A 25526-nucleotide genomic window follows, 5' to 3' on the forward strand; every position below is an offset into this window, starting at 1 on the left:
TAAAACATGTTGCATCCATGCAGTGGAATATTATTTGGCCATTAAAAGGAACAAAGTATGGATGCAGGCTATAACACATATGCCCCTGGAAAGCATACTTAAGTGGAAGAAGCCAGTCACAAAAGAATATTCCGTGAGCCCACTCATATCAAAATCCAGAATAGGGAAATTTATAGGTTCAGGAAGTAGATTCATTTTATGGGGTAGAGGGAGGTAGTGGGGTCAGGATGATACCACATTCTTTCTGAAGTGATACAAATGTTCTAAAATGGACTTTAATGATAGTTGCAGAACTCTGTGAATGTACTAAAAACCTTTGAATTGCACTAAAAACATTTAAATGGGTGAATCATATATAATGTGAATTATATCTTAATAAGGCTGCCTTACAATTTTCTTTAAAAAAAGAACCATTAAAAAAATGAGAAAGAAGAATATGTCTGCAATGCAGGTGACGTGGGTTCAACACCTGGGTTGGGAAGATCCCCTGGAGGAGGAAATGGCAACCCACTCCAGTATTCTTACCTGGGAAATCCCATGGACAGGGGAGCCTGGCGGGCTACAGTCCATAGGGTCGCAGAGTCAGACCCAACAGAGTAACTAAACAATCACGGCCACAAAAGATTAACAGAAGCTAAAACCTTAAGGTCTCCCATGGAAACGGGGGAGTATTAGCTGGCAGGAAAACAAAAATGTAAAAAAATGAGAAGGTTCTCATAGATGACAGAAGCCATGCTTCAACATGAAGAGGGTTAAAACTACCTCGTGCAAATTCACCGTGGAGACTGCTCCCATCACACGGGGTCCTGCCCTGGCTGTGGGCCTGTGGTCAACTGCCCACCACCTTCTCTTCGTCCCGGGCTTGGCTTGGTCACGTCTCCCACTGTGGCTAGTAAGTAGCTAGCATTTTTGTACATGGTGGAACTTTACAATTTATAAAATCATTTCATATTTATTATTTTCATTTTTTGTTTGTTGAGTTTTAAGCCAGCTTTTCCACACTCTTTTTACCCTAGACAGCACTATGAAAGTGGAGGCATCAGTTGCTCACTCATGTCTGACTCTTTTGAGACCCCATAGACTGTAGCCCGCCAGGCTCTTCCCTCCATGGGATTCTCCAGGCAAGATTACTGGAGTGGGTTGCCGTTTTCTCCTCCAGGGGATCTTCCTGATCCAGGGATCAAATCTGGGTCTCCAGTGTTGCAGGCAGACTCTTCTTTACTGTCTGAGCCACCTGGGAAGCCCAATAAAATCATTTGATAGCTATTATTTGAATGTGATGTAATTAGCAACTTTATGAGATGGAGGAGGAGGTAACAGTCCATTGTCAAGGTGAGAAAACGGAGGCTCCAAGAGTTTATTGTGAAAATAAAGCAATCTCCACCTCACATCTGTATTGTGCCTTCTGATGTATAAGGTACGCTCACAGTGCTTTCTCTTAGTCCCACAAGTCTAAGAGCAGCAGCCACGTTCGCAGAGAATTTGGGGTTCGAGATCCCACACTCTGCCCCTGGCACTTACTCGGTCAAACATCCGGTTCAGCAGTCTGGGGACCACGGGGAAGATGGTGGGTTGAAGGGCCTTGAGATCATCCATAAGCAGCCTGATATCTCCTTGGAAAAATCCTATTTTAGCTCCATGACAGAGCATCACACACTAGAGAGGCAAACAGAAATATCTAATGTGTCATCATTGCAGTGGGGGTTACGCAACACACACAGACACACAAAGCTTTGGTTTTAGCATTTCAGCCCAGTTTCCAGAAATCATAAGGTTCCTAAATGTAGGGAGCTTTCGAAACAACATTCTTGGGATTCCCCTGGCGGTCCAGTGGTTAAGACCCTGAGCTTCCAATGCAGGGGCTGCAGGCTGGATCCCTGGTCAGGGAACTAAGATCCCACATGCCATGTGGCATGGCCAAAAATAAAATAAAATGAAACAACATTCTCGTGTTTTAGGGTCCTTGTACAACAGGGGGCTATTGCACTAGTCTTGATCATCCTGAAGATAGAGGAGCTAGCTAATCAGCAACTAGGGAATGTGGCTTTTAGTGATGATCTTAGAGGTTCTGCAGTTTTAGCTTCAGGATCAGTATCTGCCAAAGGAAGGACATGGTATCAGATAATCCAAGTTATTTTTAACCTTCCAGAAAATTTAGGTCTAATTTATCCCATAATAAAAACTTAGCTACTTGCCTACAGTCCAAGCTTTTTAAATAATGTTTATTTATTTAGGGCTGTGCTGTGTCTTCGCTACTGTGCAGCTTTCCTCTAGCTGTCGTGAGTGGGGGCTTTTCTCTAGTTTCGGTGCTTGGGTTTCTCAGTGCAGTGGCTTCTCTTGTTATGAGCACAGGCTCTAGAGCGCATGGCTTCAGTAGTTCAGGCATGTGGGCTCAGTAGTTGTGACTCCCGGGCTCTAGAGCACAGGCTCAGTAGTCATAGGGCACGGGCTTAGCTGCTCCACGGCACGTGGGATCTTCCCAGATTAGGGATCGAACCCATGTCTCCTGCATTGGCAGGCGAATTCTTTACCACTGAGCCACCAGAGAAGCCCCAGTCTAAGCCTTTTAAAGTTTCATTTTTCCTGTTTTCATCCAACTAAAAAAAAATCTGAGTTGTCAGAATACACTGCAGTTGAGACTGCACAGAGCAGTCTGCCTTCGGTTATAACCTAGTGCCTGAATTTCCTCCTATCTGATGCAAGCTGCACTGGCAGGTCACAGGCACTTGACACAGAGTCTGCCTGTTTTAAATTTTAAAAGGAAAAAGAGATTCAAGGGATGATGCAACGGAAGTACAAAAGACCTCAGGCTTAAAAGCAGAAACCACTTTAGAATGGTACACCGTGGTTCATTGTTTAAAAATTAAAGCTCAGAGGCTTTGTTCAGTGTGAACTGACTCCTGGGCTCTGTGAAAACTAGGGAGGTAACTACAGTCCACTGTCAACACATTTGTGATCACTCTGTACACGTGCAAGGTCTCCCGAGGCGTGCAGGAAACAGAAGTGTCGGCTGGCAGATCCTTGGTCCTTTGGGAGAAATAAATCCTCCAGGGCAGCAGCTGGTCAAAGCGCAGAGTCCTTATCAGCCCCTCATCCCCCAGTACCTGTCCAGTGCCTGAAACACAGCTGGTGCTTCATGAATAGACATTAAACGAATGAGCAGTGCTCACTGTTTCTCCCATAAGCATACAAAGCAAAACTGTCCAAGAAGGAAAAACAGATGGTTCTTGGTCAGCTTTTAAGTGAGTCACACAGCTGTGTGTGAGCAGCTCAAGGAGAACTTGGCTGAAGGTCATCCACTTTGCCAAGGGCACTTGGGATATTGGTGAAAAAAAATGAATCTGAAGTCAACTTGTGCCTTATAGATAAGCATAGTCAAAAATAAAACTTCTGGGACTTTTCTGGAAGTCTGGTGGTTAGAGCTTCATGCTTCCAGTGCAGGGGGCCACAGGTGTGATCCCTGGTCAGGGACCTAAGATCCCACAAGTTGCTCAGCATGGCCAAAAAAAAAAAAAAGAGACCGAGACATCTTACAGAACTTAAGCCTCACCAGGCTTTGTGGGATGCTATTCATAAAAATTCTACATTTACATCTCATCTTTCTGAATTCATATTCGTGTCCTTCAAAAGTTTGAGCTTCTAATTTTAAAATGAGTATTAAAGTTCAGTACCTGGACCTAGAAAAAAAGTATACTCTTAAATAATTAGCTCTATTTCTAAAATGGGGGCTGAGCAAAGAACTGCCTACGGGGAAGATGGTATACACACTTGAACTTACCAGCATGAGCTGCTCATACATGTGTGCAAGCGGTAAAAACGAAATGTGTATGTCACTGGTATTCAACACAAGTGCTTTCTGTAAAACACAATGACTTAGAACACAAACAAACACGTACGCATAGGCAAAATAAAACCCCATGCCTACCTCTACAACTCTCTCAAACATATGGGCCAGAGGCAAGAAAGAGATCAAAGTGTCATCTGAGGTAGGAATGAACGTGTTCTGCAAGCAAAGACACCAGCGGGCAGAAAAGCATTAGGATTTCCAGGAATTCTCCATTTATTTCAGAGCACATAATATCTCAAGGCTAAGAAGTAACAGCATGAGGTTACATCTGCAATTATTTCTCATTGAAAAAGGAAATGCTAAGCAATACTTTAATAAGTTATTCAAATAGAGTAGAGGTCATTCCTAATGACAAAGTAAATCCATGCAGGACTTGAGTCACAATTAGGAAAATGTGGCCCACGTTGGGATGGCCAGATATCATGTGCTCTAACCACCCAGACTTTCAAAGCTACAGGAGCTTGATGACCAGCAAGCTCCGCTCCACCTTAAGAAATACAAGCTTCACTCCAACAAAAGACCAGCATCTTTTGTTGTCAAGGACAAGGGGAGAAAAGAAGAGAAACTTGGAGATTTCCATGTTCCTTTTATTTACAGTACAAATGTATTTTGAGCATTTTAGTTTGATCAACATTTTTACCTTAAAGCCCTACTCGACCCCATTAAAAAAAAATCCCAATGTGTTTAATGCAAGCTCTGAACTGGCCCCAGGGAATTTGCTCTCCCATAAAATGCTGATCATGACAGGTCTACATCTCAAGTAACATCTGGTTTCCATTTCATGGCTAAGAATGAGCTTAACTTAGGGTCAGGCACAGTGAGGGATGTGCATGGAATGTTCTTGCTATTAATATAGAGAATTCTGACCCAAATAGGGGCTGCCAACAGCAGCTGCTGCCCCACCAACTAAGAAACAAAGGCTCTGTCAAGTTGCCTAGGGATGATGCGCCCAGCTTAGAGTTGGGCTCTCCCCTCTCCAAGGCTGGGCCATCCTTCATTATAAAGCAATCACACGTGATGTAGTCTGATCATCCCATAATCTGAGATTAATTTTATTCCTGCTTTCCAACTGGTACCTGTCAGTAGAAAAGTGCTACATAATGAGAAATCAGACTCAATAACATCTATACTCTTCAATTTTCTGATTTAGGTTAAACAAATAATGTGCATTTGCATAATGAGAAGTTTTACAAAGTTGAGAATCCCCCTGATAATGTTCACATTAACATTAACTGTAATCATTTGCCTCAATGATTCATGCATTTTAAGTTATCTTTGAAGGCCAATGAGGAAATTAAAATCTCACTTTGGTAAAGTATTAAATGTTGAACTCTGTTTAGAAAGTATATACCAGAAGGACTAAGAAGGTGTAAGAATACACTTACACAGTCGCTGAAGATACGCATTCCCCAAAACCATTAAGCACAGGCTCCTACCACAAAAAGCAGACCTTAGAGAACCCCTCCAGAGGCACATAATTTGCAAACGCAAATTATGAAAAAATGTGCAAAGGATGCGAGGGAAAGGTATTCATTACATTATTCAATACGTACTTTTTTAAAAAGCAAGTTGGAAATAGATTTTTGGTGCTATAGACTGATTGTAAGGACCCTTCTCAAAGTCATATTTAAAGCCCTAACCACCCTGCTCCATGTGACTGTATCTGGAGACAGGGAAGGTCATTCGGGTTCAATGAAGTCATAAGGGTGGGGCCCTGATCCAATCAGGCTGGTGTCCTTCTAAGGACAGGAAGCGACACCAGAAACCTCTCCATGTGCACACAGAGGTGAGGGCAGGGAGGCATGGAGAGGAGTTGGCTACAAGCCAGGAAGAAAGCCTTCACCAGAACCAACCAGATTTGCTGACACCTTGATCATGGACTTCTCGCCTCAAGTACTGTGAGAAAATATATGTCTATTGTTGAAGCCACCCCACCCAATCTGTGCTATTTTGTTATGGCTGCCCACACAGACTAAGACACTTATACAGCAAATTTTAAAAGTATTAGAAATAACTATAAAGTTATTTGATCTAAAGTTCAAGGCTTTAATCCTTCATATAAAGTGGAAGTCAAATTAAGCATAATAAACAGTGCAAACAATAATAATTCTAAACACCTTCAGCAACATTTAACATTTCCTTGTCCACCTAAAGAAATTAATTATTTTCCGCACACTAAAACAGGAGATAAAATCACAAAAGAGTCAGTTTTTCTCTGTCCTTTCCTAAAAACATTTATAAGGCAGTATCCAGATGAAGTTTTACTATATAAAAAAATGTAATAAATTTGATTTGTCAATTCATGTTAACGGTCACAGCAGGAGTTGGGGATCAGGTCCACAGTGAAAAACTATTTGAGAGGAGGTGACCTCAGACCTTGTGAAAGCTCAGACCTTATCTGTATTTCAGGTACTGTTTCAAATATAGTCCGGGCCTAACATGATGGTGGGGCCTTGACCACCTTCATTCCTGAGGCCTGATGCCAACCACTGGATACATGGAAAGATGGCCCTCTCCCAAAAGTTTACCTCTGTCATTTTCACAAATGCTGAACAATCGCTCACTACATTTCGATGCGTGATCATTGCTCCTTTGGGGTTGCCTGGGGACACATATGAGCAAAATAAAGTTAGAAGACAGAAACTCCATCCAAGAATGGCGGACGTGAGAGAAGCCCATAAACCCCACATCATTAGGGCCCCCGATGCCTCTAATGTGAGGTACACTGTGAAAGCCAAAAGCTGAGTCGCACCAAATTCCTGAGCAACCTGTAATCCTTTAAATGAAGCTAATTATCTTAACAACTTGTTGACCAGAGACGCATTAATACATCTTTTGTTCAGATCAGATCAGATCAGTCGCTCAGTCGTGTCCGACTCTTTGCGACCCCTGAATCGCAGCACGCCAGGCCTCCCTGTCCAACACCAATTCCTGGAGTTCACAGAGACTCACGTCCATCGAGTCAGTGATGCCATCCAGCCATCTCACCCTCTGTCGTCCCCTTCTCCTCCTGCCCCCAATCCCTCCCAGCATCAGAGTCTTTTCCAATGAGTCAACTCTTCGCATGAGGTGGCCAAAGTACTGGAGTTTCAGCTTTAGCATCATTCCTTTACCTGAACGTTATTGACTGGAGACATTTCAACATTCACTTACATAACAAATTGCCAGCCACAGGTGTTAGTTTCTGGAAAAATCCCCAGGTCAATAACATGTTAAACCATCTTTACTAATATGGGCAAGTCTTAGAGGGTGCGTGTAGCAGTAAGAGACGAAAATCCAGGAATTTTATTTCTGGAAACCATGGATACCGTTTGTCCCAGATAGATGGGTGATATAAATGTATGAGGATACACTCAGATCCTGGGGATGTTGTATCAAGCTACTGGAAGATAGGCTTGAATACTTCTGTCTCTTCTGCATCCAGTCCATCTACAATTCAAATAAGTCATCCACAAGAGGAAGCAGGAAATATACACTTCCAGGTACCACTTAGAAACAATTTCTTTTCAAAACTGACCTGTAGTTCCACTGGTGAAGCAAATTACTGCAAGATCTTCAGGTACTGGAGGCTACAGCACAATAAAAAGAAAAAAGCCAGTACAAATCAGAATAGAATAGAAAACTCTAAGTTGTTATCACCCAATATTTTTACTAGCCTCTGAACTAATTAGACACAGAAGCTGGACAGAGGCTGGGGCCGGGTCAGACACGGTGCACTCACCTTGGGCTTCTGTCTGTTGGCTCTTCCCAAGTCCTTAAAAAGAAGAGAAAAAAAAAAAATTGAAATGGAAACACTTAAGTCACATCAAGTCAGTTCAAGCTGACTTTTCTGTGGGATTGATTCACTCACAGCCGACACAAAGACAGCACAGATTTCAAATTACATAAACGACAGCAATTTAACCTGAACCCAAATACTTACCCATTGTTCTAAGAATCCGTTTTCTGGTTGTTTTCTCTCTTATATAAAACCATATCGATGGCCTTAGGACTGGCCTTGGAAACAGGACCGATTCCAAGGACAGGAATCGAAGTCTCTTACATGTAATTCCAGTCTCCACTGCCATTCCTATCATGGCCTTTAACAAAGCCCGGCTCTTCACAGTAATCAGAGAACCACAGCTGTTCTGCACTCTCCCAGAACCAAAACTCAGCACTGATCCATGATCACCGGTTCTACAAAACTGACATCTTCAGTCTGGAGACAGAAACCAACCTCCACCAGATTTAAATGCTGACCATTCTAGAAAGGCTCAAATATCTGCAGTTCCCCACATGGAGGGGAGAAAGGCCTTAGGCATCTCTGATTACAGATCAGGCCACGACAGAAGCTCCAGGAACCCCATCCAATGGCCATGAGGGTTAAAAACGACAGATTCAATTCTGAGGTGTGGCATCTCAAGGAGAATTCTGTTAATACCCAGGGCTCATTCTGATGTTACTGCATGAAGGTATCTCCACGACCACCTTAATACCTATTATTTTTTGAATGAACGATTTATGTTATTTTCCTATTAAACAGCTTGAGTGAGCATAGGAAATGAGTGTGCCTAGAATTAAGTGGAAATTAGATGGGTGGGCTCTGGGCTCACCTGAGTAGGAAATGGCAACCCATTCCAGTATTCTTGCCTGGAGAATCCCCACGCACAGAGAACCCTGGAGGGCTACAGTCCATGGGGTCACAAAGAGTCGAACACGACTGAGTAACTAACACTTTCACTTCCACTCAGGGCTCAGTGAGTTGCTGCCCAGTATACAGTTTTAAACCCTAATCACACTTTTAAATTATGTGTATGATTGACCACTAATTAAAAATAGGGACACTGATATCCAACTAGAAGTCAACTAAGAGCTAAAGTAATGATAATTCCAATTTCTTCCCCAAATAATCTTTTATCAGATTCAAATTTCCATGCATCTTTTAAAAATTCCTATATTCCTTAAGATCTTTAATTCTTTACCATATATAGCAATCAAAAAAAGACAAAAAAAAAAAAAAGCCTGTGTATGTGTCTGGGGAAGGGTAGGGGGATGAGGAAAAATGGGAGGAAAAGAAATTACATTATCTTGAAATGGGATTACAAGTGAAAAAAAAAAGGGGGAACACTAGCCGAAAAACTAGCTAAAAACCCCATTTAACAATTCTGCACACCTACTAACTCTTACAGGTTCCTGTCCTATGCTGTTGTTTCTGTGTATATGTATGTGTGGCAGATGCTCTAATAGAACAAATGGCAGATTCCCTACCAAATTCCCCAGAAAAGGTTTTATAGATCCTTACTTGGAGCTCAAATTCTTGGTAGAAGGAGAACTATAAATAAAATTCAAAACCCTATTTGTAACAGTTCCAGGAAAAATATTTATAACATTTTCAGAAAGAGAATGATTTATCTATTGAACCTATTACTTCCCGCGATGTGCATGTAACAGAAGCTTCCTCTTGCCTGCTGTTGTGGATGGAACTTTAACCCAAGAGCAACCGGGGAAACCAGCTTCATCAGCTTCTTGTATTGGGTGGCCAAAATGTTCACTCAAGCTTTTCTGAAAGATCTTACAAAAAACCGAAACGAACTTTTTGGCCAACCCAATACGATCTAATGTTGAACAACCAGTTTAAATATGGACCCACTCATTTTCCTAGACTGGTTTACCTTTACAACTGTGATTAATCTGAATCTTAAAATGCAAATAAATCAAAACAAGCAACTATGCTAGAAATTCACCAGAGGCCTAAAAAAGCAACCTTGGAAAAAGAATAAGGAGGCAGATTTCTATGTCTGACTCTGTTTTAGAGACAAATCAGTTAAGTAAAAGGCTTAAATACTTTAAGAGGACATACAGACTTAAATCTCCGCTTGAATCTGAAATTCTCATTTCCAGCATTTATTAGCAGGACTTGTCAGTGCTCTGCTGCTGCTAAGTCACTTCAGTCGTGTCCGACTCTGTGCGACCCCATAGACGTCAGCCCACCAGGCTCCCCCATCCCTGGGATTCTCCAGGCAAGAACACTGGAGTGGGCTGCCATTTCCTTCTCCAATGCATGAAAGGGAAAAGTGAAAGTGAAGTCGCTCAGTCATGTCCGACTCTTAGCGACCCCATGGACTGCAGCCCAGCAGGCTCCTCCATCCATGGGATTTTCCAGGCAAGAGTACTGGAGTGGGTGCCATTGCCTTCTCCGTCAATGCTCTAGAATGACTTTGTTAGCACTGCAACTTGCTAGATGACAGCACTTAAGCAGGATGTGATGGGTTAACACTGGGAATGTGTGCAAAATTCTTCTTTCCAGTAACGAGACAGATTTCTGTTCTCTTTTACAGGACCAGCGAGAGTTGCGACTTTGTGATCACACTGAAGAGACACCACATTTGAGCCAAAATGACTTCGGAGGAACTGTTCAGGGAAGTGGGCAGGGCAGAGTGACTCACCTCCATGGCCTTCATGCTGATGATCTCCACCCCACACTTCTTGCCTCGTTCTAGCAGATCACTGCCGTAGGAGTCCATGAGAACAACAGTTTTAAGGCATGGTATTAATTTATTTTCTACACCTTCTAATAGGAGGTTGGCCTTCTCTGGCTTGTCCACAAAAACCAAAGAGAGTTCGGCTGGAAGTAAAGAGACACAGTGAGGAAGCAGCTCTGGGATATTAAAAGCTTGACTGTAACATCTGATATCAGGTTTAAGAACTATCTTCTTTGAATAGGAGGGTAAGTGTACATTTAAATTAAAAAATTCCTATTCCATCACGTAATCATTACACGTAGCTGCTGTATCTACCCAATAACTAGGGTAAGATGCTCCCAAAGACCACAGACATACCTTTGTTGATGATGTAGGTGATGGCTTCAGTTCCGAGGGTGTCGTAGAGGGGAACGATCACCATCGAGTAAGTAAAGCATCCCTGTTCAATGATCACCCACTAAAGAAAAAGTAGAGGTCGGGGTGAGAATATGAGAGGTCACCATGGAACCCCTCCAGGAAAAACAAGACTCTAGAGACTCAACGTGGAAACACTGGATGTACCAAAACTAACATCTGTGTATCAACTACCCTGCGTCAGGCACTGGAGGGATTCCTAATGAACAAAACACTTGCCCAGTTCTTACTGATAAAAAAGAAAGTGCAATCTGCCTGAAGATTTGGGGCAAATATGTGAAAGGAGGATGAAGAACACAATAAAGTGATGAGCTCAGAGGTGAGAGCGCCCACAGCAGGCCTCCATGCAGGGGGAGGGAATCGAGCTTGCCCTTGGCAAGAGCAGCACAATTTCGACAGATGGAGAGAAAGGCACGGGGACTCCAGGAGAGGGACCACGAGGTCCAAGCAGGGAGGAGGGATGTCAGTGAGCCCTGAGGCTGGCAGGGATGGCCCAGCAGGGCTGTGGGGACCGGCTAAGCTTGACAGAGGGCTGGAGCCAGCCTGAGGTCACAGAGGAGCCTGGCTCTATGAACCAGGCAAGACACTGCCTCTGGGGCTCCTCCGAGCCCCAGCGACTGGAGGTCCAAGGAAGAGCAATCTGGCCACAGTGTGCAGGAAGGCCTGGGACTACGGGAAGAGGCACATGCCACCCACTGGGAGAACTGTCCATGGAAGTCTCCCCAGGAAAGTGAGGAAGGAAAGAAGTGACACGGGTTGCTGGTCATCTTCCTCTAAACCCGTCAGTCACACGGCAACTGACCTGCCTACAAGGCAGCTGCAGCAGTCACTCTCTCCCTGATAACCCTCGTGGCGCCCATCACTTGCAGAACACACAGCATGGACAAGGGCACAGGGCCATGGGAAGCACAACCTACTCACGTTCACTTGGCCTGGAGCTGTTTTCTCTCTCTTTCTGCCACTCCACCCTCCACCACATTGAAATGATTCATCTCCCAACAGACACGCTGCTCCAGGCAAACATGCCCTTGTTCCTGACATTCCCTTGGCCTCCCCACCCTTACAGCCATCAAGACTCCACTCGGATGCCACCTCTAGGAAGTCCTCCTTGACTGAGCTCCCATAACCCTTCTACTTTATGTCCACACAGCACATGAAGAGAAAACATGGGTTTATGAGGGCTGTCTTCAAGGTACCTCACGAAGAAGATCCACTGTGGTATTTTGGTGCCTGGCAGTGCCTGGCAATATAGAAGGTTCTCAATAAACATTTGGTGAACTAACTGATACATATAGGAAGAAGCCCATTCCATCCATGAAGTAAGGAACTTATGTCCTAGTCATAGATGCATGACTAGTGATATTCCACTGAAACAAAAAATTTGGATGTGTTCATTCAAATGGGCTTCACTGTCAATGAAAGAAATGAAATTCCATGAGCCTAATTGTGGCCCACCTGTGGAAAATGCTATTCCTCCTTTAACTGTACACAAACGCTCAGAAACCACTGTAACCTATAAAACAGTAGCACGTTAAACCAACATGTCTTTGGACGCAAGCAGGTCTAAGAGTCAACGTAGCGTCTTCAAGTCCAGCGCTTGAATTTTTCTGTGCCAGCTATGCCACTAATTTGTTTATTCACAGCATAGATAATAACTCCAGGGGGGCTTCTCATTTCAATGTACTTTAACGCAGAGGTTACAGAAGACCATGCACAGGCCTGGATGGCCAAACGACAGTCCACCTGTCTAAATTACGGTCAGCTACTGCTGAAGCTCCTTCCCCATGCCCCCTGAGATTTTAACGTTTGCAATCTGAGCAGGGGGAAAGCCTAGACCTTTCAGAAAGAAAAGGCATGAGTTTGCTACTGACAAAAACGTACCCAAGTTTCTCTGGCATTGACTAATACTATTTTTCTGACCACAGAGGCAGCCCTTAAAGTCGGAAGACATTTTTGTTAGTTATTTGTTTTTATTTGTTTGTCTTTGTATAGCAAAGACTTTGCCAGTTTCTGTTTGGGGACCTGGTTTTAAAAAAAAATTTTTGTTTCTTCCCCCCTGCTACTGCTAAGTCACTTCAGGCGTGTCCGACTCTGTGCGACCACATAGATGGCAGCCCACCAGGCTCCCCTGTCCCTGGGATTTTCCAGGCAAGAACACTGGAGTGGGTTGCCATTTCCTTCTCCAGTGCATGAAAGGGAAAAGTGAAAGTGAAGTTGCTCAGTCGTTTCCGACTCCCAGTGACCCCATGGACTGCAGCCCCCCAGGCTCCTCTGCCCATGGGATTTTCCAGGCAAGAGTACTGGAGTGGGGTGCCATAAGAAGGACCTAGTTTGGGTTTTCATACATGTAACTCTCTAAGGCACAACACAGAGCTATATTAGTGGCAATCAGACCACAGAATCTGGTCTGAAGCAGAGGCGGGGGTGAACCCTAACTGACTCTTATATCGAGAATTCTCTGAGCTTTGGTTGCCCAGTGCGTAACGGTTAATACCTCAGGTCTGTTCTGAGCAAAGATGCCGATGAACTGGTCTGGAGCTGCCTTGAAGCCCTTGTGGAGCAGTGCTGAGCCCACACACTCTGCCATATCTTCAACCTACAATGGAAGAGAAAAAAAATCAGGAACAGCATCAGGTCCAACTCAAGGAACACAGCTTCCCGTGACGGCCGAGCCTAATATCTTCACCAAGAAGCAGTTCTGCCCAGAGAGAAAGAACAGGGGTAGACAGGTATCCCTGTAGTTACAAATTTTTGTAAAGTTCAAGGTTTGACTTTCCAGAACTCATGGTGAGGGGACTGATCATACAGTTCCCTCTGCAAAGCAAATGAATCTCACCCCAACAGCTGCTAGGTCACACACGATTCATGTTAGAGTTTCTATTTTATACTTTAGTTTTACAAAAGCAATCCAGGGACACAGAATTTTGTGTCTGTGTTTATAAAGAGCAACAAAAAAGCTGAAACTTGTCCTTTGTTATAAACACAGAAAGGACAAGTTTGGGGGAGACCTTTGAAAAATAAGGACGAGTTCTAATCATTAGGCTCCACAACTGTATTCTTGAGAATTAGTTCTTAGGAAATAATCCAGTCCTAAAGGGAAGTTTGAAAAGACTTTAGGTACAAATACATATATTTCAAAATTATGTAAAGTCATAAAAGTGTAGGGGGAAAAAAGACCAATGGCTGGATGATCAAGTAAATGAGAGTAAATCTAACAAAATGCTCTACAGCTAGTAAACACTACAATTAAAAAAAACCATATCAAAGTTGAGTGTCTGTTACAATTTTAAGATAAATGAATATAAAATGTACACTATTAATTACAACTAAGTAAAAGCAGGCAAGACTATCTACCTACCCCAACTTCCCATCCTCTCCTCATTCCTACCCCAAATATACTTAAAAAAATTTTTTTTTTAATGCTAACTTGGAATTCTTTATTCTTGGTTGGTAAATTATCACAAGCACTGTAAATCCACACCCACGCCTGCAGAGAACAGAACCACACCTGATGCTGCTCCAGAAGCCTGTTGGTTCGGGCACATGGTGCCATCCCTGCTCTGCCAATGGCAGTAAGAGTGACAGCAAGAATGGCATTAGCATGCTTATTCAACCATACCCCAGGGACTGCTCCACAGATCCTGCTTGTTTGTAAGGGCTGGGAACCTGTGAGTGCTTAGACGGTCTGCAGAGCTTACTGGATTCTATGCACACACTTGGGTCTCTAGAAAGACAGTCCAGACCTTTCTTTGAAAAGCTTTACAGGGATTCCTAACCCCTAAAGCTCAGAATCACTGGGCTGGGGCGGGGGGGAATGATTTAAATACACACATCCAAAGTTAGCTTCAGTCTACTTTTTTTATCTTCACTGGTCTCTGTCTGAAATGTACAAAACACCTTTTGAAACCCCAGGGATTTTCAACCTGCCTCAAACATCCCATTGGCAGTGGACCCGTTTTCCCTCTGGCAGTCAACACATAACAGAAAGTATACAGAACATATTACTACAAGTAAGCGCAGTACAAAGCCCAAGGGTTTGGTTTTCTCTTATTTGGTAGTCCAAGCACCTGCCTTCAGCTTTGATGGCTGATGCATCCACTTCCAAGGCTGATACATCGCCAGCCACAAAAAAGATAAGGAGCCAGGTCCCCTCCCAAACGAGCCTCCTTTGTTTTAGAGATCTTGGTTGATGCAGATAACTGTCCATTTTGGCCACTTGTGTTTTCTTTTGCCTGTGCTTTAAGTTACTGCTCTTATGCTTCAAATTCATTGATAAGAGTGAGCCCAGACCCCACGGGAGGATATTGACCCCAATAAAGCAAAACCCCAGGTGCTCTGCACTCTCCCTCCCCCTACCAGAGACTTCACATGTGAGGCCCAGGTGTGCTGTGTCATTTCCAAGTCTTGTAGTAAGAAAGCTTTATTTTTTTTCCAAGTTTCTTATAGTTATTGCTGAAGGGCATCTTGCAATCATCTTATGAACTACATGGGCTGGTCCAGCCACAATACTGATTATTGACAGGCTGAGACCCACACAAAACAGTAACATGACAAGAAGATGATGTAAACCAGAAGCACCGGTAGGTTCTGTGAGGCCTGAAGACCATTGTGCAATGTTAAATCTCCAACAAACATGAACTGCTTTTACACCGCTTGTGAAAATGAAGGATCTGAAAACTACTATTTCGATGGAAAACTACTATTTGGCTCTGTTAAGGGAAAATAAAAACAGCAGTCTCTCTGCTCACCGGACCTACAGCTCACGATTCCTACAAGCAAGGAATGCGAAGCTGTCTTGTCTGTCTCTCTTTATCTCTGCCTCTCTCTCTCTTGCCTTTTGCATTTCATTGATCCTCAGATGTGGGAGGACCAAGAAGCATTTTCCCACAGACTGGTTTTGCAGATCCTAACGACAACCCACTTCACACACCCCCACCCCTTCCCAGGACACATCAACTACCCGGAGCCCCAGACACAGAAGGGGGATTGGTCCTCTGCATCCTGCCCCTACTCCAGGGAGCCCTCTCGACAGCTGCGCTGGAAGCACAAGGCAGCAAAGCGGATGCCCCCATTGGCTCCCGCATGTCTCGGGGGTGCTGCCTTGAACTGGGGAGAGTCAGGAGCAACTAGACTTGTTGTAATCACGATACAAACAAGAAAAAGGAGCAAGCCTTCCTGCTACCAGCCATCTGCAAACTACTATGTACAGTTAAAAGCCATGGATCTGCTGGGACCAGAGTGACAGGAGAGAGACGGCCCAGATCCCAGCCACCTCCGTGTTGGTTCGGTTACACAGGTGTCATCTCTGAACATCTCTGCTGCTCTCCATGCTGCCCTAGGGTTAAAGGTCACCCCGGGATCAGTACGATGCTTTGAAGACTCCTTACAACAGATGGCGTGGGCCTCCCTCCTGGCCCTGGTTCAGCTGTGACCAGGGGTGAGTCCCAGCCCTGCCTGGGGCCCATTTTCTCTCATCTATAAAATGAGAGGGCTCCTCTACACTGGGGCATCTATATCTGTCTAGCACCCCTCAAGACAGAAAGGAGTAATCTTATCCTCCCGTGGGGTCTGGGAGAAGAGTCACCTGCTTCAAGCACATTTCTAGCATTTTATTTATGTGTTTGGCTGCATTGCATGGCTTCTGGGATCTTAGCTTCTTGACCGGGGATCGAACCTGGGCCCTTGGCAGTGAGAGCTCAGAGCCCTAACCTCTGGACTGCCAGAGAATCCTCTAGCATTTTATTTTAAAATTTATACTGTACTCCACAACACACCCACAGCAGCTCTAAAATAAACTACTTTGAAACACCCGTTCAATTACTGATCTAGTGTTCCCCAAATCTGTGTGTTTAACGTCTCAGGATGCTGCACGTCTGTTCTAAAGCCCTGAGCCAGGTCGGCATCCACACTCCATAGAAACCTTCCAATCCAACCTACAGAGGCTCCAGAAACTGCCGTGTTTCCGCCCTATGGCTCACATGAGGCGGCCACAGAGCGGGACAACTCACCTGTTTGTATGAAAGCCATTCATAGGGTTGGTCTGGTTTCCGAGAGCCTAAACAAGGGCCATTATCTAAAAGAAGAAAACAAATGAAAGAATAAACGATGGGCTAAACATGCCTAGATATTCCTAGGTTCTCATTTGTATCCTTCATTCCGCAAAGTGGTCCTCAGGTGTGAAACAATGAATTCAGATAGGAAGCATTTTCCCCCTGGGTTTGGGTCTGAGTTTTGCTTCTTTATTTCTATTTTGTTTCTCACATGGGGCAGGAGGGAGATGGGCTGGAAGGGTGGGCAGCTGCCAGGTACCCGGGGTCTCTGGTGCCACCGTCAGAGATGAAGGGCAGTCTCGTGAGCCAATATCCCTCAAATGTCTCTGATGGACCCCCGCTTCCGTGGGTATCAATGTTTATTTCTCAAAATATGGGTCTCCTGGTTAAGCAAGCTTGAGAAATGTTGGATCAGGCCTGGTTAAATAGGTCTCTTTATGCAGGAAATGTCAGAGCCTGTAAGGAGCTAACGGATGTGTAACTCTCCATGAAGCACGCCGCATGTGACTGCAGAAGTGCCTTGACCATGGGCCACACCTGATGGGACCTGTGTGCGGGGGGACTCGCTCTGCAGAAGTTACAGGAGGAGATAGGGAGCTGGGAGTCAGATTGCGTGGGAGAGAGTTGTGAGCAAATATGGCTTCTTGAAGAAAGACCCCTCTGTCGAAAGCAAAAACCTGAAGCACTAGTTGCACAGATTCAGGCCGATGCTTACTGGACACGTGTAAGCCCCTCTGGAAACCTTCGTATAACGTTCTGACGTCATCGTAGAAATACACCAGGGGCTCGTCACTGTCCAGGAGCGTGGATCTCCGGGCACCATCACTGCCCTGGGAAAAAAGACAGACAGACAGAAGGTCTGAAAAAAGGATTAAAAAGAATATGTCTACCGTGCGCGCCCTCAATCCCCTCCAGGGCCTGGGAGGGGTGAGTGTTTGCTGCATGGACTCCAGGGCCGGATGCGCTGGCGTCTGACATAAATCCTCCACCTGAGATGAGTGCCGGCTTCAGAGAAGCAAGGCTGGGCCCATGTCCGTCCAGGAAGAAAGAAAGAAGAAAGAAAGACAGTGCTAAGTCGTCTCCGACTCTTGTGATTCCAAGAACTGTAGCCCGCCAGGCTCCCCTGTCCAAGGGATTCTCCAGGCAAGAATACTGAAGTGGGTTGCCATTCCCTTCTCCAGGGGATCTTCCTGAACCAGGAATTGAACCCAGGTCCCCCGTATTGCAGGCAGATGCTTTACTGACTAAGCTACACAGGAAGCCCGTCCAGGACCCCTGGGAAAAGGAAGTGATGGAGGGAAAGGATAAAGGAGCCCAAAGGGCTCACAGACTTATAAGCATTGGTCTTGTCAGACGAGGCTAAGGAGTCTAAGGACTGGAAACCAAACCCTTGGACACAAGCGTGACGATTCTCAAACCATAGCCACTGGCAGATAAAGGACTGATTCTGTCCGGTCTTGGGGAAATGACACACCACCATTCAGTTTTACTTCCATCACCTTATCTATATTCTTTTGGAGATCATGTCTACTGTTTTTCCTCTTTGCTAACTACCCTGTAATCTGTTAGGAACTTCAGTTTCCCATGCAGCATCTACTAGTTACCATCATCAGCTATAAAATGTACGGATGTGCATGGACTCCTCATCCCTACATGACCGGAGGGACTCCACGGAGTATAGGCTGAGCAGAGGAGCACCAAGGGAGCTGGAATGGAGAAAAGGGAGAAGCTTGGAATCTACAGGGCACTGGCTCACCCCAGAGCCGAAGTCCTAGGAGGACGGGCAGGGGAACACCTGGGCCTCATGGGGAAAGCAGTTAGCAAACCCTTCACCAGATCTACTGAGTTGGAAACTCTGGGGGTGTGATTCAGCAGTCCGCCTTTCAGCCAACCCTTCAGGGATCCGGTGCACCACTTGGACGCATTATGGTCCCAAATTAAGCCTTCCCTGGTGACTCAGTGGTAAAGAATCTGCCTGCTAATGCAGGAGATGTGGGAGACCCAGGTTCAATCCCTGGGTTGGAAAGATTCCCTGGAGAAGGAAATGGCAAATATTCCACTCCAATATTCCTGCCTGGGAAATCCCATGGACAGAGGAGCCTTGGCGTGCTATACAGTCCATGGGGGTGGCAAAGAGTTGGATACGACTAAGTGACTGAATAATAACACCATGGTCCCCAATAGGGAAGTGGTGAAAATCAGGGTAATTCCTAGAAGGAAATCTACAAGGAGGGTGATCAGTGTGCGGAACACAATGGAGACAGACCAGCTGACGTGGGCCTGATGAGGGCAGGGCAAGTCAAGTCTGAGCGGGAGGCACTAAGCGCTAATGACCGGGATTTGGCAGGTTACTGAAAGCAGGAGGACAAGAGCGCATCGGAGGCCTGTGAGAATAGCAGTTCCAGTCTATCCAAAATCAAACACTAGGACTTAGGGGTAGGTTTGAGAGAAGAGATTAAGTTTGCATGCTTAATCATTCAGTCGTGTCTCACTCCTTGCGACCCTCTGGACCGCAACCCACCAGGCTCCTCTGTCCGTGGGATTTTTCAGGCAAGAATACTGGAGTGGGTTGCCATTTCCTTCTCCTCCTCCAGGGGATCTTTACAACCCAGGGGTTGAACCTGTGTCTCCTGTGTCTCCTGCACTGCAGGCAGATTCTTTACCTGCTGAGCCATCAAGGAAGCCCAAAACAGATTAAGTTTAGCTTTGAATATATGCAGACTCTATCTCTTCAAGACAGCAGGTCAACTCCCCAGTTCCTACTTGGAGAATCACTGGTCTTGAGTATCATTTTATAACAACTTTTGCTAAATAACTCTGGTTACACTACCGTTCTGGTGATATACGAACTTCAGGACTTTGAAGGTAAAGTCTTCAGGACTGTTTGGTAAAACAGTCAACTCAAAGTTAAAGAAGTTAATCACATCCCAAATAAAGCCATCCTATTCAAAAAGTAACCCGAGGACAAAATATTTATTACTATTCTAATTAGAAATCAGAATAAATAGCAAAAGTTTAGAGATGAAGCAGTAAATGAATTCTATGCCAAAAAGGTATAGGTGAAAACGCTGGGTGATAGGTCACATTATCAATTAATTGTAAGGCATACTCTGTAATTTCAGGAAAAGGGGTGAATGAAATGGGAGTGGGGGAGACCAAGCAATAAAGTCTGTGTTTTGAAAACCGTTGCTCTGTGATGATCAGTTCAGTTCAGTCGCTCAGTTGTATCTGATGCTTTGTGACCCCATGGACTGCAGCACACCAGGCTTCCCTGTCCATCACAAACTCCCAGAGTTTACTCAAACTCATGTCCATTGAATCGGTGATGCCATCCAACCATCTCATCCTCTGTTGTCCCCTTCTCCTCCCGCCTTCAATCTTCCCCAGCATCAGGGTCTTTTCAAATGAGTCAGTTCTTCACATCAGGTGGCCAAAGTATTGGAGTTTCAGCTTCAGCATCAGTCCTTCCAATGAATATTCAGGACTGATTTCCTTTAGGATTTCCTTTAGCATGGACTGGTGATGATGATGATCACACATGCCCATAAGAAATCATTTTTGATGTGCATGTACCACCATTCTTCTTGAATTAAAGTCCTGTCCATAAACACTGAGCACTGGCAACCTTGGTGACACCTGCAAAGGTGTGGGCTTGCACAGCTACAACAGCGAGGGCTCAAATGTCTGTATGTACTACAAAATTGAGCCATTTCAAGGGCAGGGCATTTAACTACTGGGTTATCCAAGTACATGCAGCTATTTTTAGGAACACCTACTTAAATGAAGAAATATTTTATATCTGGCCCCTTTGGACTTCTGCCATATCCTACAGGTCTGGTGTAGAGGTGTGGGTTTCAGCTGTGCTCAAGAAATAGGGAGAGGGATGCAGACACCCTGTGTGTAATGTGCAGGAAATCACCAGTAAGACTGAGTCACGGAGAACTATGGGTCTTTTATTTCCTCTTTAATGGGGTTCTACAGTTTTTCCAGTATTTTTAAAAAAAGGAGTGAGTCAGTGTGTAGTGACCACACTACAGTCAAATCAGCGGTCACGAGGTTATTTGGCTGTACAAGCAAAGGTTCCTCTAGAGGTCAGTCTCCCCACGTGGCTGAGTTAGGAAATAAAAGTTCAAGTTCCCCTCGAGGGCAGTGAGGACAGGACCACAGTGAACCATCTGTGAACCAATGGTTCCCAGGACTAGAACTCTGGCCAGTATTTGAGGAAAAGGAACACCTTGATGGGGAGAGTCATTTTGCATCACTTCCTTATTTAAATGCAAAAGCAGATGATTACATCCTTGAGAATTTCTCTGGGATAGAAAGGCCTGAGCTTTATGAATTGTGGTCCCATTTATCTTGATCTAGAAAATAGACAACTATGCTGTGAAAGTGCTGCACTCAATATGCCAGCAAATTGGGAAAACTCAGCAGTGGCCACGGGACTGGAAAAGGTCAGGTTTCCTTCCAATCCCAAAGACAGGCAATGCCAAAGAATGCTCAAACTACTGCACAACTGCACTCATCTCACATGCTAATAAAGTAATGCTCAAAATTCTCCAAGCCAGGCTTCAGCAATACATGAACCGTGAACTTCCTGATGTTCAAGCTGGTTTTAGAAAAGGCAGAGGAACCAGAGATCAAATTGCCAACATCCGCTGGATCATGGAAAAAGCAAGAGAGTTCCAGAAAAACATCTATTTCTGCCTTATTGACTATGCCAAAGCCTTTGACTGTGTGGATGACAATAAACTGTGGAAAATTCTTCAAGAGATGGGACTACCAGACCACCTGACCTGCCTCTTGAGAAACCTATATGCAGGTCAGGAAGCAACAGTTAGAACTGGACATGGAACAACAGACTGGTTCCAAATAGGAAAAGGAGTATGTCAAGGCTGTATATTGTCACCCTGCTTATTCAACTTCTATGCAGAGTACATCATGAGAAACGCTGGACTGGAAGAAGCACAAGCTGGAATCAAGATTGCCGGGAGAAATATCAATAACCTCAGATATGCAGATGACACCACCCTTATGGCAGAAAGTGAAGAGGAACTAAAAAGCCTCTTGAGGAAAGTGAAAGTAGAGAGTGAAAAAGTTGGCTTAAAGCTCAACATTCAGAAAACGAAGATCATGGCATCCGGTCCCATCACTTCATGGGAAATAGATGGGGAAACAGTGTCAGACTTTATTTTTCTGGGCTCCAAAATCACTGCAGATGGTGACTGCAGCCATGAAATTAAAAGACACTTACTCCTTGGAAGGAAAGTTATGACCAACCTAGAGAGCATATTCAAAAGCAGAGACATTACTTTGCCAACAAAGGTTTGTCTAGTCAAGGCTATGGTTTTTCCTGTGGTCATGTATGGATGTGAGAGTTGGACTGTGAAGAAGGCTGAGTGCCGAAGAATTGATGCTTTTGAACTGTGGTGTTGGAAAGACTCTTGAGAGTCCCTTGGAGTGCAAGGAGATCCAACCAGTCCATTCTAAAGGAGATCAACCCTGGGATTTCTTTGGAATGAATGATGCTAAAGCTGAAACTCCAGTACTTTGGCCACCTCATGCGAAGAGTTGACTCATTGGAAAAGACTCTGATGCTGGGAGGGATTGGGGGCAAGAGGAGAAGGGGACAACAGAGGATGAGATGGCTGGATGGCATCACTGACTCGATGGATGTGAGTCTGAGTGAACTCTGGGAGTTGGTGATGGACAGGGAGGCCTGGTGTGCTGCGATTCATGGGGGTCACAAAGAGTCGGACACGACTGAGCGGCTGATCTGATCTGATCTGATCTGACAGGCCCTAACAGTCAAGCACCCACTATGTTACTACTACGGTTTATTCCCTCTAAGGAGAGGGCTAGACAGTGGGAGGGATGGGGGAGGGAAAGGAAGAGAAAGCAGAGAGGGGTCAGGGAGAGCCGATAATGGCTAAAGAGACAGCTGATGACTTGGCTGGGCTTAAATGTCTCATCCATCTCTAGGGAGGAAAGCAGCAGGTGAAACCATGGTCCTTGGGGGAAAAAATGACTCCCCCCACCCTGCCACACCAAGCATGTAGCTTTCCCATGCATCTTATTTACCCAGGCCACCATCACCTACGACCTTTTATGAACAGGCACAAAGAGGCTTTTCCAATCTAGGGACCTAGACGCCCTCTGGCCATGGGTTCTCCCCTCAGTAACACGGGATCTCTGACAGAACAAACTAGGTCTTTATTCAAGACCAGCCAACAGGTGATGCTCCCAACCAGATCTTTCAGGATAATGAACAGGGAATTTTAAAAGTATTAATAGCTAGACTCCTCCACTATGCTAACATAAATGCAACCACATAACGACGAACCCTCAGGTTCACTACCAACGCTCCACCATTGAACCAGCCAGCTTCCCGAGGTCCTCCACACCCAGTGAGTGAAGGGGCAGAAGCACCAATTACAATGGGTGCTAGGTATCGAAATGTGAGCACAGGAGAGATGGAAGCAAGGGAGTATTCACTTTGCAGATGAGAAAACAGACAGACAGATGGTGGGGAGGCCTCCCTGTCTCATTCCCACGTCTAAAATGCAGTGGAGCAAGCTTCAAACCAGCCTGAGGGACTTGCCCACACACGGTCCACCTCCATCTTGGAGGATTCCGGCCGGAGCCCGGTGGGCGACTGGGGGTCTGGCTCTCCATCGCTCTCCTCTAACCCTTAGAAGGCGCTTCCTTGTCCACCCTCCCTCCCTAGCTCGCTCTCCAGTTTCCAACTTCCTGAGCTGCTCCTGTCCCCATGGGAGGACCTGCCCTGGGGGTGAGGGAGGCTGTACTTAGCAAACCAGTTCTGTGCCACCAAACTCAGGGCAAGCTCCTCACCAGAGCAAACCAGCCAATCCCTCAAGGGAAAAATAGCTCCCTCCCACCTCTGTGGATGGGGAGAGAGTTGAGTCACAAATTCAAATCCCCTGCCTGTAGCATCTCCAAGTGCCTGCCACTTGGAATGTTCAAGGCACTAGCTCACAGTCTGAAGGAAATAGGTCTGTTCCCTTACTTGCTCGGCCTTTTAGACGCTGTCAAGGAAGGGTTTTTGCTGAGAGCCTCACAAAGTCCTATCTCTGCCAGTGTTTTTCACTCCACGGGAGTGGACCCCGCTTGTGGGGGAGGCTATTTTTAAACTTCGAAAAAAATTACAGCACACATTTCCATCGGGTATGTATACACATGGTCCCTGCTTCACGAAGCCCATGAGCATCGTCTGTGCAAAATCAAATCGTGTCTTCAGGCTTGTTTTACCATATGTATTCCCAGAGAGTAACTTGAGCCTTTCTTCCTGGCTGAAGGGAAGCCGGAAATTTAAAAAAAAAAAAAAAAAAATCTGACATAATTGCTGGGGACCAGCCCCAGCTGATCCAGGGTATTCGAAGGAGAGACGGCCTAGGCGACTATTTATATGCTAATTAGAGATATAAAGAATAATAGAATGAGGATAGCTCAGTAGGAAAATTCAGCGGAGAAAAGAGGCTGAGTAGTCTGAAGCAAACTTCAAGACAAGAAGTTTGCACCACTTACGTAGGCCGCAGGCGCCCTCTCGAATAGCAGAAGGTGCCTCACCCTAGACACCTTCTCGAGTGGGTCTTAGAAGCCCAGGCATAATTAGTAAGCGTGGTGGGTTCCGCACTCCAGATGGAGACTCAGCTGGAAGTTAAAGGGAAGAATGACATGGGGAGACCAAGCGTTGGTGAGCAAGGCCCGTAGCTTTATTTTCAACAGGGGCTTATATACCCTAAGTTACACATAGAGGATAATAGGGGATGCAAAGTCAGCAGTCTTTGATTCTTATCAAAAACCAGGGTTTCTTTCCTGCAAATTTATCGTATACAAATGGTTTAGGTGATTTACATCATCTTCTGGCCAGAAGGCCTATTAACATTTTATGACTCTTGACAAGGACTTATCAACAAAGACTTATTTTCTCTAAGAGTAATTATTTTAAGGTTTGGCGCCATCTTCCAAAGATAAAATTGCATTCCTATAGGTCGGATGTGTAATGGGTTTACAACAAAGGAAAGAATTTATTACCTTAAGGGTCTAAAGTTACTAACACCAAGGCCACTACTTATTTTTTCTATATACCAACTATTAATTAATACATATTCAAGGATACAATTTAGGGGATGTGAAAACTTGGCAACAAACATTGACTCATCAATGAAATCCTTTACTAGTCTTATTCTGACAGTTTCTAATTCTCTGAGAGGCTCTAAGCTATTTGAATATCTTAAGCTTCCCGTGCCTCTCGAGGCTGGGAGACTGTAAACAATCGTATGCATAGCTGCAGGAGTCCGGGTAAACTTGTCAGGAGAGTTAGAGAGCCATCTGAGGGGTTTGGATTTAAACACTCCTAATTGCCCAGGAACTTTATTAATTGGAGCTGTAAGTTAACTCTTTGACAGAGAGAGCGAGATGGTGGTAGGGGACAGCCCCCAGTAAAGTCAGAGGTGAGAGCACAAAGCAATAAAGTAGGCAGACTCTGGTTTTTTTTGGGGGGGGTAGATGCTCGAGAATATCCGGGCGGACTCCTGAGGCTCGATCCCGCCTTTGCGTATGCCGAGCCTCCTTCCTCATGACCTTTGTCGCGAGTGGAATGCCTCACCGGCTCCCGGCACATAATCACCGTTCTTTCTTTGAATTCCTAAAGGCAGCTCCTTAATACTCTGGAGGTCTATTGTTGGCACAAAGATGAGACCCTCTGCCTTCAGTTCTCTGGGACTCCCGCCCCTC

At 45.1% G+C, this 25526-nt stretch overlaps 1 protein-coding gene across 5 annotated transcripts in view; it reads right to left on the reverse strand.

The window, feature by feature from the left end:
* ACSL1 (acyl-CoA synthetase long chain family member 1) overlaps nt 1–25526 on the reverse strand; it is a 65089-nt gene that overhangs the window by 11997 nt on the left and 27566 nt on the right. For 4 of the 5 annotated variants that reach the window (XM_070781723.1, XM_070781722.1, XM_070781725.1 and 1 more), the window contains exons 3-12: nt 17488–17602; nt 16731–16795; nt 13217–13318; nt 10666–10765; nt 10273–10451; nt 7569–7601; nt 7365–7416; nt 6376–6449; nt 3779–4003; nt 1522–1656 (exon numbers count right to left, since the gene is read on the reverse strand). In XM_070781723.1, coding sequence (XP_070637824.1) covers nt 1522–1656; nt 3779–4003; nt 6376–6449; nt 7365–7416; nt 7569–7601; nt 10273–10451; nt 10666–10765; nt 13217–13318; nt 16731–16795; nt 17488–17602 — 1080 coding nt within the window. The remainder of the gene's footprint in view (nt 1–1521; nt 1657–3778; nt 4004–6375; nt 6450–7364; nt 7417–7568; nt 7602–10272; nt 10452–10665; nt 10766–13216; nt 13319–16730; nt 16796–17487; nt 17603–25526) is intronic. The other variant, XM_070781726.1, reaches the window with a different exon arrangement.

The sequence above is a fragment of the Bos indicus genome, chromosome 27 (assembly GCF_029378745.1).
Source record: "Bos indicus isolate NIAB-ARS_2022 breed Sahiwal x Tharparkar chromosome 27, NIAB-ARS_B.indTharparkar_mat_pri_1.0, whole genome shotgun sequence".
NCBI classification, from domain to species: domain Eukaryota; kingdom Metazoa; phylum Chordata; class Mammalia; order Artiodactyla; family Bovidae; genus Bos; species Bos indicus.